The sequence below is a fragment of the Lates calcarifer genome, linkage group LG6 (genome assembly GCF_001640805.2).
Source record: "Lates calcarifer isolate ASB-BC8 linkage group LG6, TLL_Latcal_v3, whole genome shotgun sequence".
Classification (NCBI taxonomy): Eukaryota; Metazoa; Chordata; class Actinopteri; family Centropomidae; genus Lates; species Lates calcarifer.
This window is the reverse complement of record NC_066838.1, coordinates 13719514-13740089: the sequence shown is the minus strand read 5'-3', so window position 1 is coordinate 13740089 and position 20576 is coordinate 13719514. Positions and strand designations below refer to the sequence as shown.

Below are 20576 nucleotides of genomic sequence, written 5' to 3'. Positions count from 1 at the left end.
GAAATGATAGCAGGGGGTAACCAGGTGGGCACAGTGGTGCCGTGATGGGCGGTGAGATTGATACTGGCAGTTTGGCTCCAAGGTTCAGCATTTAATCTGACACCTGATTTCTGTTTTTTGACCGGGTAAAAGCAAAGTAAAAACAAATCAGAACATGCACATATTCTTATGCTGTCAACAGGAATTAAAATGTTTGTTAAAGCCGCTGTCAATCAAACCACACCCGCACAGTTGTGATTAAGCAGATCAGATGAGTTTTTGAATGTTCTGTTCTGAATGTTTTACAACATTATATTTTTTTTCCCTAGAATTAGCTTTGTTGTTTATATAACCATGAATATTAAATAACTGAGAAAAACTCAAGATTTGAAATCCCATTTTCAGATACTTTACAACTTTGATTAGAAAAGAAAGGAGGTGCCTTGCCCAAGAGCACAAGAAAAACATACTGTATATCAAAAAATGTAGGTTTTCCAACGTGGTTTAGTGAGCTTCTGAACCAGTGATGCCTGAGTCCCGAGATCACTTGTCTAACTTCAGATCTTTGCACAGTTCCAGGTCTATGTTTAAAAGGCCTATTTAACTAAATGTAGCCTTCACAGACAATTGGCAGTTATGTTGTTTTTCTGTCATATGGGTGAAAGTTGAGTCTATTCACTGATCTGCAGGCATGCATTTGTCCTTTCTCTGTCATTTTGTGGGTGATGGGGCCTCTCTTGGGGGGGCAAGGCCTTAGACCTGCCTCCCTCAGAAGTGACTGATTGATAGGGAAGAGAAAATGGGGTCATGGCAGCACTCTTGAGAGCTTTTCCCTTTTTCCTTGCTGTCTCAAAGGGAAGCCTTATTATTGTCATGGCCCGATGCTATTGTTTATGCATGCAGTGGGCTTCATTGTCCTTCATGTCCCTCTAACTGTGGAATGAGAATTGGTCATAGGCTACTTGAAGCTGCCAGTGGAAAGACCACATTTTCATCTTTATTCATGAGAGGGTCTTGACCTGAATGAGTTTATTGGCTGCAGTTAGAGTTGTCTTGCATGATAAGACCTGTTTTATTGCCAGTCTTTATCCATCAATGTATGTGGAGACACCACAGTGCTGTAATCTCTCATGTTTGTCTTTGCTCATAATTTGCTGCAGATTGAAGAAAAGTCAAGCTCTGATTTTCTTAGGCAAGTTTTACTGCCATGTGTGTTTGGGAATGTCTGCTGTTACCACAGTGTGGGTATTTTCTGTGTGTGTTTGTACATTTTTGTTTGAGTATTTGTGTAAGTTTAGATTTAGGCATCTGGTGCAGCATGCTGCCACTGTTTGGGACTCTGATAGCTACTGTTTGCTCATTACTCAAGCTGCTACCCTGCTTGTGTTTGCAATTGGTTGCTTCGGCACCTTTGACCATGCAGCCTGCAAACAACTGCCGCTAAAATCTGCTTTTATGATCACAATTGCAGAGGCTTCCTGCAAGCTACCGGTCTCCTATGCACACTCTCATACCTGGTTATACACGGTGTTATCTCCTTTATGTCTGAGTTCCTATACCCAACAGTGCTCGCTTATCAGTAATGTGGCATTTACCACCAACCACTATGATATATGTGGTGGAATGCGCCACGAAACCAAACCATTACAGAGTTGTAATTGTTTCTGATAGAGCCTGATTTTGCATTTAATTGAGCTAAACTTAAATGAGATCAGCATTCTCAAAGTTTTGATTGATTATAAGTTCTTCATACTATTATTATATGCAATGATAGACTGCAAATAATTATACGAAAGGTGTGTCTGTCCATACAAAATGAACAGAAATATCGAGTACACAAACAGATGGACCGCATACAATTTAAAAAGAAAAGTCTTAAAGACTTATTGTTCAAATGAAACAACCTGGCCTGTGACATCTTCTGGTTAAAATATAGGACAAAAAGTGTGAGCAGTGGCAGCTTATTAGGGATAAATAGAATGTAGACTGTACGAACCATTAAGTCTAAGAGGTAGAAATCAGGTAATTTGACGGGACTGTGTAGGGAAACAGGAGGCTCCTGTCAGCTGCAGGTAGAGGACAAGGGCATGTGTGGACTTGTTTCCAGACAGTGAGAGCACAAAGGTAGGAATGTCCTCTTTTTTTTTTAGTGTCACACAGTGGAATAGCCTGTTTATACAGTGAGTGCTTAGTTCAATTTTTGCTCCTGGATGTCAAAAATGGAGATGGACTTTATTTATTTTGTCTTAGAGTAGTAGTAAGAAAATGAATTTGTTTTCAAGCCTCTTGATGGATAGATGAGCTGATCTTTTTAAGGAGAGAGGTTTACGAAATCATTCAGTCATGACTGGTTTTGTTGCGTAACTGCGACACTGACCCCGACACCACCTGGTCTCAGTCTTATTCAACTTTCGTCACCCCATTCACGCCCGACCCGTCAGCCTCATGATTGGACATTAGAGGAAAATGTCGACTTTCATACATTTCCTCATGCACTGGTTGTGGACAAAGGCCAAGAGCAGTTCTTCTCCCTCTCCTCTTCCTGTCTCTGTCGTCTCTCCTAATGTTCTATTTCTCATTGTCTCTCTTATTTTGTTCCTGTTTATGCTAATCACCCCCTTGCCCTTTTCTTTATGTGTGCATTTTGTGTGGTGTGTTCAGTCATCTTGCAGTCTGGCAAAACTAGTTCCAGACAAATTTTCAAAATATTCATGTTGGCAGGGTCTTTTTGCAACCCTGGACTGAGAGGGTTGCAACCTCAAGGGGATGCAACGGGAAGCCACCCTGTACTTTTCATCCATGCTCAACACACACCGCTATTATTATTATTATTATTATTATTAAACATCTTTATGTGGAACTTCCCCTCGAGGTTCGTCCTGTTAAAAGGGAGTTTTTCCTCGCCACTGTCGCCAAGTGCTTGCTCGGGGGGAACACTGGGTCTCTGTCAATAATGTAAAGGGTACGGTCTAGACCTGCTCTATATGAAAAGTGCCCTGGAATAACTTCCGTTACGGTTTGGCACTATGTAAATATAACTGACATGACTTGACTGGACATGTTTTGTGTTACCATGCGGGCCTGATATTTTCATCAACACTCTTCTTGTCTGATACCTTGAGTCACTGACATCTGTGTTGAAACATCAAGATGTTATTTACAGTTCAGAGACGTGATGTCTTTTCCTTTACAAACAGCTTCATACTCTCGCTCCATGCTTCCCTTTAAAGAGCTATAGATGAGGGAAATTGAGGGTTTCCATCCATGCAGTAACAGGATCAATGGCTTTGACATGCCTGTTTAGGACTGAAGGCCTCCAGTGTGTCACTGTTTGATTTGTTTGCTTCGTTCATTAACCCCTGGTCAAACGTCTGACACGCTGCTGTTCCTTGTTTGCTCTGAGCTGGAACTTTCTAACCACTCCATATCCGTAAGCCCTTTATGCACTCATTCCCACCTCTGTTTACCCTGCCTTTCTTTTCCTCCCCATTCCTCTGTTCTCTTCTTGTTCACTGCTCTTCTCCTTGCATTGTCTACCTCCACTTCCCACCTCGCCTCTCCCTGCTATCGCACATCTACAAATGCTCTCTGAGGTTAGAGCAAGCAAAAGTTTTTGCAGATTCACATTCCAAAAAAACTTTTTTTTTTTTTTGACTATCACAAAGTGAAAAAGTCAAAAAGTGAATGTCTCCAAGCAACATTATCTTTCTGTTACTGTCCAAATGTATTTTAGATACATTGTCACATTTATTGTGTTTCCATATAATTCTGTCTCAACAAAAAAATAGTAACATACTTTGACCAAAATCTCATTAAGCATGAAATCTTTGATATTGATTTTTTTAAAACATGGAATTATAATTATATTAAATTATAATAATTATTGTTTTTTCAGAACAAAATTTAAAAAGTAGATGCAACTTAACCATGTGTTTCGAATCATAGGTTGATATTGAAATAATGATGTGATAATTGCGCAAGTATTTTGTCCATATTGCCCACTTAGGGCTATAAACTCAGGTACAAAATGGAACAAAGTGACCTTGAACAGTGGTGCATTTAGTAGGTGTTTTAGCTCTCTAGTTTCCTGTGGTCTCTCACAGATTGAGGCTTGGTGAATGGATTCGATATGGGCCACGGTGTTTTCATGGGGACTCTTCCTTTCAGTGGGGCCACAACAAAAGGGTCATTGTAGCCCAGAGTGCTAAAGGCTTTATATAATGAGCCCTTCACTGGTCCAATCCCTGCTCTTCACAGCCATGCTATCACTAGCTACTGTACGCGTAGTGTGTCCATGACCGTTCACCTGCTTTGTTGGTAAATTTCATTGTGCTAATGGAAGCTTCTTTTCTCTTTTTACGTATTTAAAGTTTTGTCATATCAGTGTTTTCACTTGGTAAATGATTCAATGGGAATGTTTCTCAACAAGTTCAATCAAAGTTTAGCTCTGTAGATCAGCATGTGCAGTGTGAGCGTTGATATATTATGCACTGGCTTTGGCCTCACTTACTGTTCACTGCTGCTGTGGCAGCTGTCCTGGAGCTTCAAAGTGTAGCCAGAGGTTGTTGCATTGTAGAACTAAAGCATGAAAATACAAACTTGTCACATTTCATACCAGCATCTTAATTCATAGATAAAAGCTTGCAGAAATGGGGAGATTAAATTCCACTTGTGTGTGAGACATTGTTGAATAAATGAGTGCTGATCATCATCTGTCCCTTTGCCCTCTCTTACTGTAATTTCCTCTTTAAGTTGATCTCTGTGGCTTCATACTTGGGGGTCAGAACCCACCGAAAGTGGGACATAGCCCTGTTTTTGGTGGATGCACACAACCTAAGAAATGAAATATTTTATAAGCATGAGTTTGATCATCACAAGGCATTTTATTGGAGGTTTAAAGCTGATAGAAGCCATCTGAAATATAATTTGTTTTGTAATTTCGGATGTGAACCTCTTCCTGATGCATCACTTCAATATATGATTAACGCTCTACCCCAATTATCTCCTTGCCTAGACACACTTATCTGAACACACACACACCCTATAGAAAGCATGATGAGGGGATGTGTGGATGCCGCTCTTTCATTTCCTGCCAAAAGGATGTGTCCTTGAGTTCCCTCTGTGGGCGGGAAAGAAGAGGCCCTCTAACGCGTGTGCATTCAAATCACCCTGTCTGTCACATGCACAGATGCATGCACGTGTGTGACCCCACACTCTCTTTCTCTCTCTCCTCATACACACACACACACACACACACACACATGCATGCATGCCTATAACCACAATCCTATCTGATCTCCCAGTGGAAATGTGACAGGATATGACAGTATGGCTCTGCGGAGATTGTACTGGGATTAACATAAACACATGAAAGCTTATCTGTGCACAAACCTGATCAAGGAAACAATTAGTTAAACATGTTTAATTTATCCAGGCTTTTCTACCTTATAAATCAAAGCTTCTGAGGCTCCCCTCCCTGTCTACGTTATCCTCCACATTATGTAATGTTCTCTGTGTCTGTGTTTTTCTCCGGTACAGATCGAGCACCAGACTGTGACTCCCATGGGTGCCAGTTTCACTGCGCTGTGACTCATGATGGGCCTCAGTGCTACTGTAGAAACGGCTTTGAGGTTGCTGCAGATGGAAAGACATGTAAAGGTGAGTGGGTGATTTGGCAGATTTATGCTAGCTTGGCCAAAGTAACACGAAAAGTAATCTCTCTGAATTTCTGCTTGCTTGCTGAATTTTCTTGGGGCAGCATGTAGGGAGGATTAGAATTTTTTTTTTTTTTTTATCCCATTGTGCAATGTTGCACCTAAGTTCGCCCAGTGCAGTAAGCCATGAATATATACGGTACAATCTCCATATGTTTCATTACTGACTGTGTCTGTTTATACACTCTGTTCTTCTTCTGTAGATTTCAATGAGTGCAATGTGTATGGGATGTGCAGTCAAACGTGCACGAACTCTGAGGGCTCCTACACCTGTAGCTGTGTGGAAGGCTACCTGCTGCAGCCAGACAACCGTTCCTGCAAAGCCAAAAATGGTGAGAGCAAAAACACACACATGAAAAGTGTAGCAGAGATGCATGCAGTTCATACTAACCCAACAAAAGATTAGAGTTGATTTGTTTCTCTGCTGGAAATGGTTCCCTGCTGTATTATATCAGATAATCACATCTGCATGTTGTGGCACCCCCATTTGTTTTACAAGCTTGTTTACTGGAGAGAGATTTGTTACAGGTGTGAACCTATGACCTTTGACTGCTCTCCATCTCCATCATTTATCCCCTCCCCACCCCTCCACTCCACTTTCCCAATCACTGTCCTCAGAGCCCGTGGATCGTCTTCCCATGCTGTTGATTGCCAACCTCCATGACATCCGCTGCACCTCCCTGAGCGGTACCACGTCCCGCCTGCCCTCCATCGCCACCAAGCAGACCATGGCTATGGACTTCATCTACGCCGAGGAGACCGTCTGCTGGATAGACGTGGGCGACACCCCCGCCGCCACCCAGCTGAAGTGCGCCAGCATCCCTGACCTCAAGTCTGTCACAAACATCCGCACCATCAACATCTCCCTCAGCCTGCACCGTGAGTAGTGTTTTCATTGACAAAATGAGAGAGACCTCATCTTACTGTAATAGAAATTAATAAGCTTTTGCTCCTAGACATGTTTTTTTTCTGCTGACACAGTATTCCTATAAAACATTGACGTCGTCAGGTACTGAGATCATGACAGTTTAGCAGCAGGCTGCCAGGGAAAGACAAATGAGTGCCTTGCATAAGAGCACGCAAGCGGCAGCACTCAGGTGATCAGTTGGAGTTGTCAGCTCACCCTGTGTGAAATTTCTGCACTTCGCCTCAGGAATCAAATGGTCAACTTTGCATTTGCTTGCTCAGACAAATGTAAGATGTGAAGCAATACAGCCTCATCTCCAAAAGCTGCTCATACCAGCATAAAAGTGCCAAGTAGAAATGCTGAGTCCAGCTTTATTTTTCAAAAGGTTTGTCTTTGAAGAACAGGGGCACCCTGACACACCACTAAATCATCCCATAGAGGCAATATGTGTGTAGCTGACTTACAGTGATATGATACATAGAAGGCTGGCAGCATGCCTTTAGGCGTTAGTTTGCACATTGCTTGACAGGCAAACAGTCACCTACTGTGCAGCTTGATATATTCACTGACTAGTCAGAAGCCTGTATGTATTTTTCCCCTGTTCCTGTCTGATTCATTTGACAGTAATCAGACGGCTCCAACCTCCCATCATTGATTTCTGCTATGACGACATTTGGCGTTTAGTTCTCACAGAAAACTTCTCTCCGCCTTCATGAGTCCTCCCAAGTACTGTACATTTTGTCCCCGGGGTCTGTTGTGGGTAGACAGTGCATGTTTGTGTGTAGGAGTGTAGACCACAGCTGATAAACAATGACAAGTGAAATGTCTGGCCCGTAGAGGTATATAGATGTCATCATAGCCATAGGCATGGTCTTAACTTGCAGACTCTCTTCTCTTCGGCAACACCCAGATACAGACAGAGAGAGAGAGGCTAACACACACAGCATGTGAACACTTCGCTTTGAGAGCCTCACTTATATAACGCTGACATGATTTATCTCTGATTACGAGCCTGACAACGTCTGTTTTTATTTGCCTGGCTGACAGTGCCGTTACTCTCCAAGAATGGGGGCAGAAATATAGACAAAACATAAAAGCCAGGGTGTGGGTTTGTGCGTTTTGCTCATACGTTGGTGCGTGTGGGAAGCGTTCCCTTGAGAATTAGCCCCAGGCATGGAACAGCAGACGTGAAGAAAACAAGTGAAGAAGCCGGGTGTGTAGACCCTGAAATGTGGCTCACAAGAGAAAAAAAAAACAACAAATAAAAAACTGAGATGTGATTAGAGGTGCCTCGGCTCATATCCACTTCAAATGAAGCTTGTGTAACTGCTGTCGCCGATGACGGCCGGGGGCAGTGCTGAGGCTAGGAGGCTCAGTGAACCCCTGCGTCCTAAAATGGGTTTGTTTTCCAGCTGATTTACTGCACTCTCATGAGCGGGCCATATTCCACCTCACTCTCATTGTGTTGGCTTGCTTCTGCAGCTTTTTGATTCACCGCTCTGTTAAGTGGTCTGAGGGGGTGAATGGGGGCGAGTGGTGGAAGAGAGAGAAGGACCCTGAGAGAAAGACTGAAGTAAAGGGGACGGGGGACTGATAAAATGAGAGGGAGAGAAAGAAGGTAGTGATTTGCTGTACCTTGGAGGTGTGTGTGTGTGTGTATGCGAGTGGTCATGCAGATGGTATTTACATTCCTCTGTTGGGTTATGTCAGCCTGAACAGCCTCTACATTCCTCTGGCCGTCTCAGGTCCTGTCCAGTCAGGTCACTTAAACATGCTCATAGCTCAGGCTCAGACAAACACACACACATTGACCCAAATACCTTTGACTCATGCACCCATTACTTAGTGACATATTACCTATAATGAATTAAGATTTGAGATTGTAGTCTGTGTTTTTACCCGTATGCAGTTGAGTCAACTTGTAAATAAGAGAGAGCATCTAAAATTACTTGCAGTGTTCTTTTCATTATCCTCAGTTGTCACAGCGGGTTATTGTCTCACCTATTACTCTTTATTTGTCTTCCTTTAACGTTGCAATAACCCAATTCCAGTAAAACTAATATTTAAGATCAGATAAGTTTTACCTAATCCAATGTTGATATCAGAAAGTGCAGTTTGGAATGAGGCAATTGGGAAAATAACTTTCTGTTAAATTTTGGAAGTGGGAGTTTTGCAGTGTTCAGTGAGCAGGGCAAAGTGAGCTTTTTCTGAGACATTATCTCTCAATCTGGCCCTGCGCTTGAAGGGTTTCCCCGAGGAAATTGTTTAACAGAGGCGATAAGCACTTAGATCTTGATGAATCTTGTCTCGTGAGAATAGCCTCACTCATTAAATATATGGGGTTTGCTGTGTGAAATAGCACCAGTTTTCCTTTTCCCTTAACTCTAATCTTTTATTTCATAAAAGTGTACCAACTTTTCAGGGTTTAAGGCAAAAGACTCTCTTTGCACTTTGGCTATGACTCCACATTTTTCGATGTTAGGTCAGTGTGGGCTCTCAGCTTTGATAAGAGAGCAAGAGCTGTCCCTCAGTTTGGTGGATCTTAGCTGACTCAGGGCCATTTGTTGCATGTTTGTCCCGTGGCTGTTTAATTTAAAATGTTAGTTAAGCTTGACCTGTGTGAACTCTGTGTCCTCCCTGATTTACCCATCTGCCTTTCTTTTTCTTAAAGGGCAACCTACTCTTTCAAATCAAATTCTGATTGTATAATTGATGCCAACATGGCCTCCTTGTTGGTGCTGTTTTGTGTTTTATAACAAGCTGGGCTCAGGTGCGCTCCTAAAAGCATGATGGGCAGACCTGGGGATTGGCTTTAGATGGATATGGATGAAACCATGGAGGCGAGGGGTTTGGAGCAAGGTTCACACAAACAGGATGATTTATAGCTTCTGGGAGCCTGAGAGAGTGGTACAGATAAGTAGACGAGTGTTGCAGATGTGGCCCCGCTCTGTTTGCATGTGTGATTTCCTTGACTGGGAAGATAAAAGGGGAGCAAAGCCTACTCGTTCAATCCTCTCCGCCCTCCGAGCGGAACTCCACAGCAGGGACCAGCACTTCTCCCCACGTCCCTCTGTCCATTCCTCAGTCCTTCTTCCTCCCTCCCTCTAGTCTTTGTTCTTCAGGCATCTTTTTTTCAGAGTACATCCGCACACAGAAGGTCTTTGTAAACATTTGTCAAAATCTGATTATAAACTTATAGTTTTGTGGTGAAAGATGTATAAGTTATTCTGTCTCATTGCAAACAATCAGATTGGCTTTTTTAAACCAGCTGTTAATGTGCATCTAGTTAAAACAACGACTGCCTGTGTGTTATTCTGGCACCCAAACAGATCTTGTCTTCTCTCTGACTGACATAAAATTTGTCCATAATTCCTTGTTTTCTTTTCTTATTTTTTCTTTCTTTGTCATGGGTGGAATCATGTCACGTTACCCCTGTCATCAGACCTTCCTGTCCAGTCAGTAGCCTCTCTCTTTCACTTGCTGCAGAGGGAGATTTAAAAATGGCATAACGTTTACAAATTACTGCCTCTTAAATAGAGGTCATATGTCAGAAACTGTAATCGCTAAACTCTAAAACTGTGCTCTAGAGAGGTCAAAAAGGTTTTTGCACAGATTAATAGGATCTTCTTGGCACAGGGAGGATTATGGAAGCCGCATGATGATTCTTTCCTGCTTTGTGCTAACACGTAAATATGGGAATACTTGCAAACGCATGCAAATAGAGTCAAGGTGTGTGACTAGTTTGAAGCCTTGAGTCGGTTGCGGGCCCTGTATGTAAATATCTGTGTTATGTAGGTGGAAAACGTGTTTGTTGTTGCCAGTGAGACCCCCTCAGTTTGTGAAGCTTTTTCTTCAGGGTAGTGTGAGCTTGTAGGTGTTAAGGGCAGGAAGTGAACAGGGGTTGTGAGGGCAGGTTTGTTGGGTGAAGAGAAAGGGGTGGGTTCATTCAGTTTCCCAGCAAATTTTCCACTTACCAGAAGCTGAATGAGTAAGGACATCAACAGACTGGCTGGCTCTCGGGATAAGGAAGTCCACTAGTCATAGGCTGTTGCACAACGCAATACTCGCTGTGTTGCACAAGTGGCTCTCTACTCTCCATAGGAGTCTAATCAATGCCTTGTGCAGCCAGGCTTCCAGCTGGATTTCTTTAGAGGAGTGTGGGTCAAGAGCTGAAACCAATGGGAGTATCACTATCCCTCTTAGCTGTACGACAAACTTCCCCCTTTGCCAGAATCTTGGTGCTGATATTTATGAAACATCTTGGACTGGTTTTTACTCCCTCCTCCTGTTCTTTTGACTGTGATTTTTTTATTAGCTTAAATATTTACAGTTATCTCCCTTTTAGATGTGAGATGGCTGTTGACTGTCAATAAATTATTTCCTTAATTTCCTCCAGTGCCTCAATTCACCTCAATTTCCCCTTTGCTGACAGCAGGCTCACTGTTGATAGTGTTATACCCCACTTGTGTACCCCAACATCAAAGTTGTAGCTGGAGAAACACCTGTGGTCACTTTGATAGCGTATGTGTGAGTAGTAAGCTTGTGTGATGTGCGTGTGTGTATACAGTGTTCTGCTTTGAAAGGAAGTGTAATGGCAGCTGTTAAAACACAAGGCTGTATGTATCTTCAAGTTCCCCCACCCCCGCCCCCTGTCAAGCTGGGTCTCCCTGTGGTCTGCAACTTCTGCACCCAGTCTCTTACAGGACAAGACAGAGTTCTCAGAGAGTGAGAAATGTTTCCAGTGCTAATTTAGTACTAAAACTCCCAATGCTGGGTACTGTATCTGGGATAAAGCCCTCCATCTGTAAAGCTTCCTCTTTCTAAGCTTAGTAAGCTGTGGGGTTACAAAATTTCAAGTTCCTTTGTGAGAAGCATTGCAACAGTATTTCAGGTCACTTTAAGTGTTATTCAGGTTCATAACTCAAATGCATGTGTCATAATTATGTGTTGCCATGGCAAATCTCTGGGATGAACAGAAGGGCAACAAATTAGATGGAAGAACCAGAATAAACAAGTGAGGAGCCACTGAATACAGGGCGCAACGTGTCACTGAAAGGTGTTGTGGCAATGTGTGTTGACCTTATCAAGACACCTAATGTTGTTTTTTTCCTTTTCACTGATGACCTATCTGAATGTTACTATGTAAGCTCAGAGGTTCTTTTTTTTCATGGGCAGTATTTTGGCCCAAGCAACTATATTCTAACATTCAGTGTCCTGTCCTGTGAGAATATTGATGTTAGTGGCACCCAGTGCTTTCCTTTTGTTGTACACAAGTTGTGCCTGTTGGTTGGTCTGTGTTTGACCAGTCAATGATGTTTTAGTCTCTAGTTCCTCCACTTAAAACACAGGAAAGGTTTGCAAGTTCCTCAAAACTCGTCTTGGGACCAGGGTAAAGTTCCTGCGATGGAAACATGTTATTAGTTGACCTGTCAGCCATTTTTCACATCTGATCTGTGTTGTGTCTTATTGGTTAATTTATGAGTCCCTATGAAGTAACAAAGGGCTCACAGTCAGTAACAGTTTTTCCTAATAAAACTTTGCTTAAACGGATTTTCCTTCATTGTCTTCTTTAGTATTTACAGTAAGTCGGTCGTACATAATTAAAACAGTATATACTCAAACTCAAAGTCTTGAGTCTTCCTACACGTGGGAGTCCTGTGTTACAGCTCAAGTGGACTGACAGGAGTTCAGCTTAGAAAGTGCAGGCCTTCACCTCTCACTCTTTATCTGTCACTCTTTATGTCTCTATCCCTTCGTCATGCACTGCTTGCCTCAATCAAAGACAAGTGAAGTGCAGAACAGAAGCTAATTAATTCGGTGCTATTATTTTGTTTTTCAAGAGAGTGAGCACTCTTGAGGAGAGGGTCATGGCAGCATAAAATGATACTATTTTATCCTGGTATGCAACCAAGAGTTGACTTTACTGTTATGAGGCTGTGTTTGTGTAATGGCTCTGTTCTGCACTCTCCTCTTCTCTCCTTTGCATCCCTCAGATGTGGAGCAGATGGCTATCGACTGGCTGACCGGAAACTTCTACTTTGTGGATGACGTGGATGATCGAGTGTTTGTCTGCAACAAGAATGGCCAGACATGTGTGACCCTGCTGGACCAAGAGCTGTACAACCCTAAAGGCATCGCCTTGGACCCAGCCATGGGGTCTGTACTTCCCTCCAACGTTCTTGACCTAACGCTACCCGCAATACCATTTTAGCAACCTTTTAGAGGAAAATGCTGTCTTATGATCAGACGACGTGCTGACCAAGCAGGCAGCCAAAAATCAAAGCACTTCCTCTAGATGGAAACCGAGACAAAAATACTTATGTGCTACATAAACACTTGCATGGTGGTTGTTTCAGGTTCCTGATACTGACAAGCTGGTATCTGATGTGGTTCCTTTTTTCAAAGTGTCACTTCTCTATTTCTTATTGTCCTGGCAATAATTTAAAATCCATTATAATGAGTAATATATATTGCTCAGTTTTGATTAATTCATATGTGACATCAAAAATGCAGTCATCCAATATTGTAAGTCATATAATTTTCACTTGTTAATGAAATTCCTTTTTCTGTCACTGTACCTTCATCTTAACCCTCCCATCCTTTCTCTCTTCTTCTTCTGCTACAGTAAAGTGTTCTTCACGGACTACGGGTCCACGCCGAGGGTGGAGCGCTGTGACATGGACGGTCAGAACCGTACTAAGCTGGTCGACAGTAAGATCGTTTTCCCCCACGGCATCACCCTGGACCTGGTCAACCGGCTGGTTTACTGGGCCGACGCCTACCTGGATTACATCGAAGTGGTCGACTATGAGGGCAAAAACCGACACACCATCATCCAAGGCCTGCTGGTGAGGGTTGGAAGGATGGGTTGGATTGATGCACACACACACACACACTCTCACAAAAACACCTCTACTCAGAGATACACTCAAGAGTATATCTTCTGATTGTCCTGCCTTCATTTAAAAGGTTACGTTTCACCAAACAGCAATAGCCCGGAGTCCCTGTTGACTTTTCAGTCTTCCCTTCGTGAACACAAAACATCTGTTTTCCAAATCTGTATCATCATTGATTTAATCTCATCATCTTTAGAGGCAGTGCTGTTTTCCAGTTGTCTCCTTCTGTATCTAGACAAAGACAGTCCACCTCTCCTGGGGATAAGTCCTTTTTATTGCTTTGATTGATATTACTAAAGGAGTGTGTGATTTTCCTGGCTAGTGCCTCTCTAAACATATTAGTCTGGCCCTAGTGAAGCTTGGCTCAAACTTATAGTGGAGTAATGATCTTAATGAAATCAGGACTGTGTTGGGAAGGGGGGGTGGCAGTGGAGGTGGTGGTGCGTGTCTGTGAGAGGTGGGGGGAAGGTAATATGATCCCAAACCATACATCTTCCTGACAGTAGAGGAGAGCTGCACAGAATAGACCCTTATAAAAGTAAAAACCTCTCTGTTTAACAGCAGATGGGAAGTGGAGCCATTATGCTGCCCTGTGCCAAGTTTACACAAACTCTCTCTCTTTATCTTAGTGTCTGTCTCTGTCTGTGTTTGTCTGTCTGTCTCTGTTTTATACTGATAAATAGTTTGTTAGGAAAGTTTCGTTATGCAGAATTTGCCAGGCGGCCTTTAAGATAAAAATGTGTACACAAATGATATCGCACAAGCTATTAGTCATGCACCATGAGCTGTTTTGCTAAAAACGTCAGCATTTCTGATCGCAAACCCAAAACAACATTTTCATTTCGCTGCATTATTGCCTCATTGTATTTCAGATTGAGCACTTGTATGGACTGACTGTATTTGAGAACTATCTGTATGCAACAAACTCGGATGAAGGCAACCTCAACCCCAAGACCAGTGTGATACGAGTGAACCGCTTCAACAGCTCCGACTTCCAGGTGGTGACGCGGGTGGACCGGGGAGCTGCGCTGCACGTGTACCACCAGAGGCGCCAGCCTCAAGGTGCGCAGCTCAAATCTCAACTCTGACACATCTGATCCATGTCCACTGATAACATTTACCTTTATGTGACTGTGATTTTTGATTGCCCTGCTCTCCTTGTGCAGTGCGCAGCCATGCGTGCGCTCTGGATCAGTTTGGGAAGGCCGGAGGTTGTTCCGACATCTGTCTGCTTAGCAACAGCCACAAGACCCGTACGTGCCGCTGTCGCTCCGGATTCAGCCTGGGCAGTGACGGCAAGTCCTGCAAGAGTGAGTATCAATGCTGCAGGAAAATTTTGATTTAGAGGAACCTCCTCCCATTCGATTCAGCAGCTATGATTGATGACGCAAATGAAGTAACGGCGGTTAAAAAATTACTGACAGAAGTAATGGCACCTTTGAGACGTTTTTTTTTTCTTCTTCCTTTGCAGAACCAGACCATGAATTGTTCTTGGTGTACGGTAAGGGTCGTCCTGGAATCATCAGGGGCATGGACATGAACGCTAAGGTGCCTGACGAGTATATGATTCCCATTGAGAACCTAATGAACCCCCGAGCTCTGGATTTCCATGCCGCCAGTGAATTCATCTACTTTGCTGATGCCACCAACTACATAATTGGCCGACAGAAGATAGATGGCACAGAGAGAGACACCATATTAAAGGAAGGTGAGAATGAAATGATAGCTTTGAACAGAAATCTGGAATCTATTTCTGCTTTCTGACCAAATCCTGGCTGCTGCAAAGAACTTAGGGGGGCAAAGAATTCAGTCAGGTTATTCCATATCATTTTCACTCTATACTATTCATAACCCTTCTCAATTGGCAGGCTAATAGTTCCTTTTTTGCACCGGCTTCTTTTTTTTATCTCAGGTATCCACACAGTAGAGGGGATAGCAGTAGACTGGATGGGAGGTAATCTCTACTGGACAGATGATGGGCCCAAGAAGACTATCAGTGTCGCCAGGCTGGAGAAGGCTTCACAGACCCGCAAGACTCTCATTGAGGGCAAAATGAGTCATCCTCGTGCCATTGTGGTGGACCCCCAGCATGGGTGAGACACTGGAGGGAGGGCTATTGTTAATTTAATGGGTATTCTTCTCTCAAAAATGCTATGTTGAAGCTGGAGACTGTGGACTTGAGTTTTTGTTACTTGCAGCTATGTGGGCTGCCTAAAGTGTAGGTTTTTGTTGAACTCATTGTGTGTGTGTGTGTGTGTGTGTGTGTGTGTGGGAGCTGGTGAGATTTCAAAGGATTTTTTGGAAAGTCCTCCTTTTGTTTTTTCGTGGGATGTTCCATGAAAGAGCATCAAAGCCCAGAGCTTCATTTTGACGTCTCCAGCTCTCACAGAAATGTCTTATCTCACACGCCCTCTGAATGTGACTGTGTCTTCTCATCTCCCAGATGGATGTACTGGACTGACTGGGAGGAGGACCCGACGGAGAGCAACAGAGGGAAGATCAAGAAAGCTTGGATGGACGGTTCACATCACCAAGTGTTCCTGACCAGCAAAACGGTGCTGTGGCCCAACGGCTTGAGTCTGGACATTCCCCAGGGCATACTGTACTGGGTAGACGCTTATTACGACCGCATTGAGTTGGTTTACCTCAACACCACTGAGCGAAAGGTTGGTGATGCCCGACATTTTGGTTGTAACTTCAAGGTAATCAGTTCGAACGCAGGTCATATTTTGAGATCAAACTCCTCTGTTTCCTGATTTAACAGGTGGTGTATGAGGGCCAGGAGCTTAACCACGCCTTTGGCTTATGTCATTACAAACAATTCCTCTTTTGGAATGAGTATCGTGGCGGCAGCATCTATAAACTAGATCAGGTCACCAAGACAGTCACCCTACTCCGCAATGAGAGGCCACCCATCTTTGAGATTAGAGTGTACGATGCACACCAGCAGCAAGGTATGTCACCCCCGTTCTGGTTTATAATTTTCCAGTTACAAGTATAATTTAACAATTAAAAATGCTGATGAGTATGTTGTGAATACTGTATTCAGTCTGTATCCTTGGTTTGTCTTTGTACACAGGCTCCAATGCATGTCGAGTTAACAATGGCGGTTGCAGCAGTCTGTGCCTTGCCATCCCTAACGGCAGGTCCTGCGGCTGTGCTGACGACCAAATCTTGGATGTCGATAATGTCACCTGCAAAGGTACTTAGCTGCTTTACCAGTAGAGAGGTTTCAAAGATCAATGTGGAAGGTTATGGAAAATTCATTACTCAGCAGGAGCTGAGGCTGTTAAAGAATTCCAGGCTGTACTTTCCATTTCGCAAGCTATACTATACGCCGTCTTTTCTGAATCTGGGCAGACATATTGAAGAACCTCCACCAATATTTTTGTAACTTTAAGAGAGAAGAGAGATGACCTAGGCGCTGAAATGGTTTGTTTTGTTTTGGTATGTAGCTCTTGTCTCACTGGCCCATCTGTTTCTGCTCCTTTTACCCCACTGATCTCATCTCCAGCCAACCCCTCCTACGTGCCCCCGCCCCAGTGCCAACCCGGGGAGTTTGCCTGCAAGAACAACCGCTGCATCCAAGAGCGCTGGAAGTGTGACGGGGACAACGATTGTCTGGACAACAGTGATGAGGCCCCTGAGCTCTGCCGTAAGTGTGCCACGTCATTGTCATGGTTACGCAGCAACACAGAGATAAACAAAAATTCTGTTTAAGGGTCTTAGCTAACGCAAACCGACAGAGCGCAAACTGTAGTTTCCAAGATTGTCTCTTTCCATGCAGTGTAATGTGGCTGTAATTTTACTGGCCAGCTTTCTCCTCATCAGGCGATAGTGACAACTAGGGGCTCATATTTGTCTTGGATGTTCTGTTCCTTTTTTATACTTCACTTAAAGTGACATACTTGAAGGCTTACAGCATTATTTATCAAACACAGCAGTGTGCTGTTTTTTTTAAAAAGAAGGGTTGACGTTTACATCTCTGTTTTCTCCCTCCAGACCAGCACACATGCCCAGCTGACCGATTCAAATGCCAGAACAACCGCTGCATCCCCCTGCGATGGCTGTGTGATGGCGACAACGACTGCGGCAACGATGAAGACGAATCCAACACCACCTGCTCTGGTGTGTATAATGTTGGAGCTTTTTGTAGTTTAGAAATCGCTTCAGAGATACTGTGAGATGCACAGTTGGAGTTGGAAGATGAGTATTTTAAACACATAACTATGGAATTTAGAGGGATTGAGATTAACTTCAGAACCATATGAGTGCAACAAATTAATTTATCATACTGTTTAGGTTTGTTTAAATAAGATAGAGAATAGTCCAGCACTGAGTGAGGATTTTTGTTGAAAATGTTAATAGTGAGAGGAAGATTGTAGGTTGAGACTAAGAGAGAAAAAAAGAGGGACATTGGACTCATGAAACTCTGGGCAGACACACAAGTTGTACCTGCAGCAGATGCACTGGAATCTTACAATTAATGCGGTTGATGCCAGTGTGATTTTACAAACCATCCGGGGGGATGTATTGATCTACCGCTTCAATGATAATGGGCTGAAACACAGCACTGATCCTTGGCCAACACCCTTTGTTGCGCTGTCTCAAAGAAATTGAAGGAGACCGCAAATTGTCTTTAACTCAATTAAGATAAAGTGGGCGTGCTGTGTTTGGGTTACACTTATTATTAATGACTTTTTTTAGCAATAGAATATTGAAAATTAAATGAAGCTGTAATCTATTAGGTCTTTGACGATATCCTCTTAAACAGTGATGAGTTACTGCAAGCTTAAATGTTGAGTCAGGGATATTGCAGAGGGAAAGAGGGACATTTTATAGCACCTAACTGTTTCACATCTTGCTCCTCTGCCAGCTCGCACGTGCCCGCCGAACCAGTACCCCTGTGCCAGTGGGCGCTGCATCCCCATCTCCTGGACATGTGACCTGGATGACGACTGTGGAGACCGGTCCGACGAACCAGACTCATGTGGTGGGTCTTTTCCCCACCCTCGTACTGTCGCTTTCACTTCAATAGCAAATATTTTAGTTCGAGATGACAAACACGCTGATGGTTTCTACCTCTACTCTCTTCCCAGCATACCCCACCTGCTTCCCTCTGACCCAGTTCACCTGCGCCAACGGCCGCTGCATCAACATCAACTGGCGCTGTGACAACGGTGGGCGTCATCCTCTGAGACATCCCTCACTTTCCATGAAGCTGTACTTTAAAACAATCCGGCAGCTGACAGTGAAATCTTGTGTGTGTCCACGTGTGTTCATTTACAGACAATGACTGTGGTGATAACAGTGACGAAGCAGGCTGCAGCCACTCTTGCTCCAGCGTCCAGTTCAAATGTAACAGCGGTCGCTGCATCCCAGAATACTGGACCTGTGACGGCGACAATGACTGTGGAGACTACAGTGATGAGACTCACGCCAACTGTACCAACCAGGGTATGTTACAATACTGTGTATACCAAACTGAAATAGCACTGCTCTGAATTGTTTTGTCATGGCATTCTCTTCTCTCCCTCAGTGTTTGAGATAAAAATTTTTGTTTGTGCTCTGCCTAAGTCAAGCTGTCATCACATCATGTATCCTATTTTACAACGTTTACATGTTGCTGTTTGCAGTTGTAAAGACGTTATCGTAATGGAGACTGGATCTTCCTCCTCCCTGTCCCATTTCCTCCGCTCTGCATGCCTCTGCCTGCCCCCTGGTTTCCACTTATCATTTGCAGCAAATCCTGTTCAGGATGTGATTATGTTTTGTGGTTAGATAACAATTAAACTCTTTCAAGGTCTTGTTCAAATGGCACACAAGTTACAGCTCTGCTGCAAGCGACATGAAATTACTTGTTTAGAGTTATAAATAACTGGTGGCCATGTTGGGCTGCTTTGGAACATTGAGTTTTTCCTGGTTTTAACCACCCTTTGTGACAATGACAATGACTACGTCATGCTCTTTCTTCGCCTTTCTTCGCATTCTGCCTTGAAGCACACGCTCCTGTACACTGTGTGTGTTCTGGTGTTGTATGTGCTGTCTGATCCATGCAGAAATGCAGCCAACTGCTGTCAAGTCTCAGCATGCAAAAACGGGGCGCAGCGTGACCTGTTGGTCTAATGAGCAATCTGTGCTCTGCCGTTGTGTGTGTCTGGCTGTGTGTGTGTTTGTATTTGCAGGTTCTCCTTGCCTGCTGTCTGGAAGTCATTAATGGGAATAAAAAAGCAATACTATCGCCTTCCCCTCCTGTATACTGTATTCTGTGCTGAAAGGTCCCGGCCATTTCCTGCCGTAGCTGTGCTGAACGTGACTGGATCCCTCGTAGCTGCGCTGACCTTTGCCATGAGGGATTTCATTGTGCCACCTCCTCAGTGGTGCCTTTAATCTGCCTGTGACATCAGTCAGCGAGCTGTGTGTGTCATTGTTGTTTAACTTGGCCTGGTGTCAGGTTGTTAACCCAGCTTCCCAGCATACCTACACATTAATTAATGCCTAGAATAGTCTATTCTTCCTCTTCTCAGTTTTTAGTGTGTGTGTGGTCTGATGGTCTGCTGGTGATTCAGTCTGGTTATTTTTCAGTCGCTGACTTTCTAATGGTATTTTATTGCTTCTGTGACGGTGGCTAAACTGCACCTTCCATCTTTTTTGTTGGCTAACCATCACACTTTGTCTTGCTTGTTTTCTCTGCAGCTACCCGTCCTCCAGGCGGCTGCCATGTTGATGAGTTCCAGTGTCGCATGGACGGCCTGTGCATTCCCATGCGCTGGCGCTGTGACGGCGACACAGACTGCATGGACCTGAGCGACGAGAGCAACTGTGAGGGTGTCACCCACATGTGTGACCCTGCGGTCAAGTTCAGCTGCAGGGACTCTGGTGAGGATGCCTTTAGCTACCTTAGACACCGGAGGTTAAGGGTGATGAACCTTTCCTACTTTTAAAAAGACAAATAAATGAAAGAGTAAATGCCCAGTCATGCCAGAAAGTGGCAGTGGGAAATTTATTTGCATGTGCGTCATGCTGTGGCTGCACTTTTGTGGCTTGTTTCATTTGTGGCAAACTGGATACAAAGAAGTA

At 43.7% G+C, this 20576-nt stretch overlaps 1 protein-coding gene across 1 annotated transcript in view; it reads left to right on the top strand.

Moving 5' to 3' along the window:
* The window catches only part of LOC108876439 (low-density lipoprotein receptor-related protein 1-like), an 84326-nt gene that overhangs the window by 27445 nt on the left and 36305 nt on the right, over window positions 1-20576 (top strand). The window contains 18 exon segments of the mRNA XM_051071210.1: window positions 5518-5637; window positions 5897-6025; window positions 6312-6572; window positions 12594-12756; window positions 13226-13448; window positions 14369-14558; window positions 14663-14806; window positions 14968-15204; window positions 15409-15589; window positions 15940-16162; window positions 16261-16450; window positions 16576-16698; window positions 17011-17151; window positions 17499-17624; window positions 18373-18489; window positions 18596-18676; window positions 18786-18953; window positions 20193-20375. Of these exon segments, the coding sequence (XP_050927167.1) occupies window positions 5518-5637; window positions 5897-6025; window positions 6312-6572; window positions 12594-12756; window positions 13226-13448; window positions 14369-14558; window positions 14663-14806; window positions 14968-15204; window positions 15409-15589; window positions 15940-16162; window positions 16261-16450; window positions 16576-16698; window positions 17011-17151; window positions 17499-17624; window positions 18373-18489; window positions 18596-18676; window positions 18786-18953; window positions 20193-20375 (3000 nt within the window).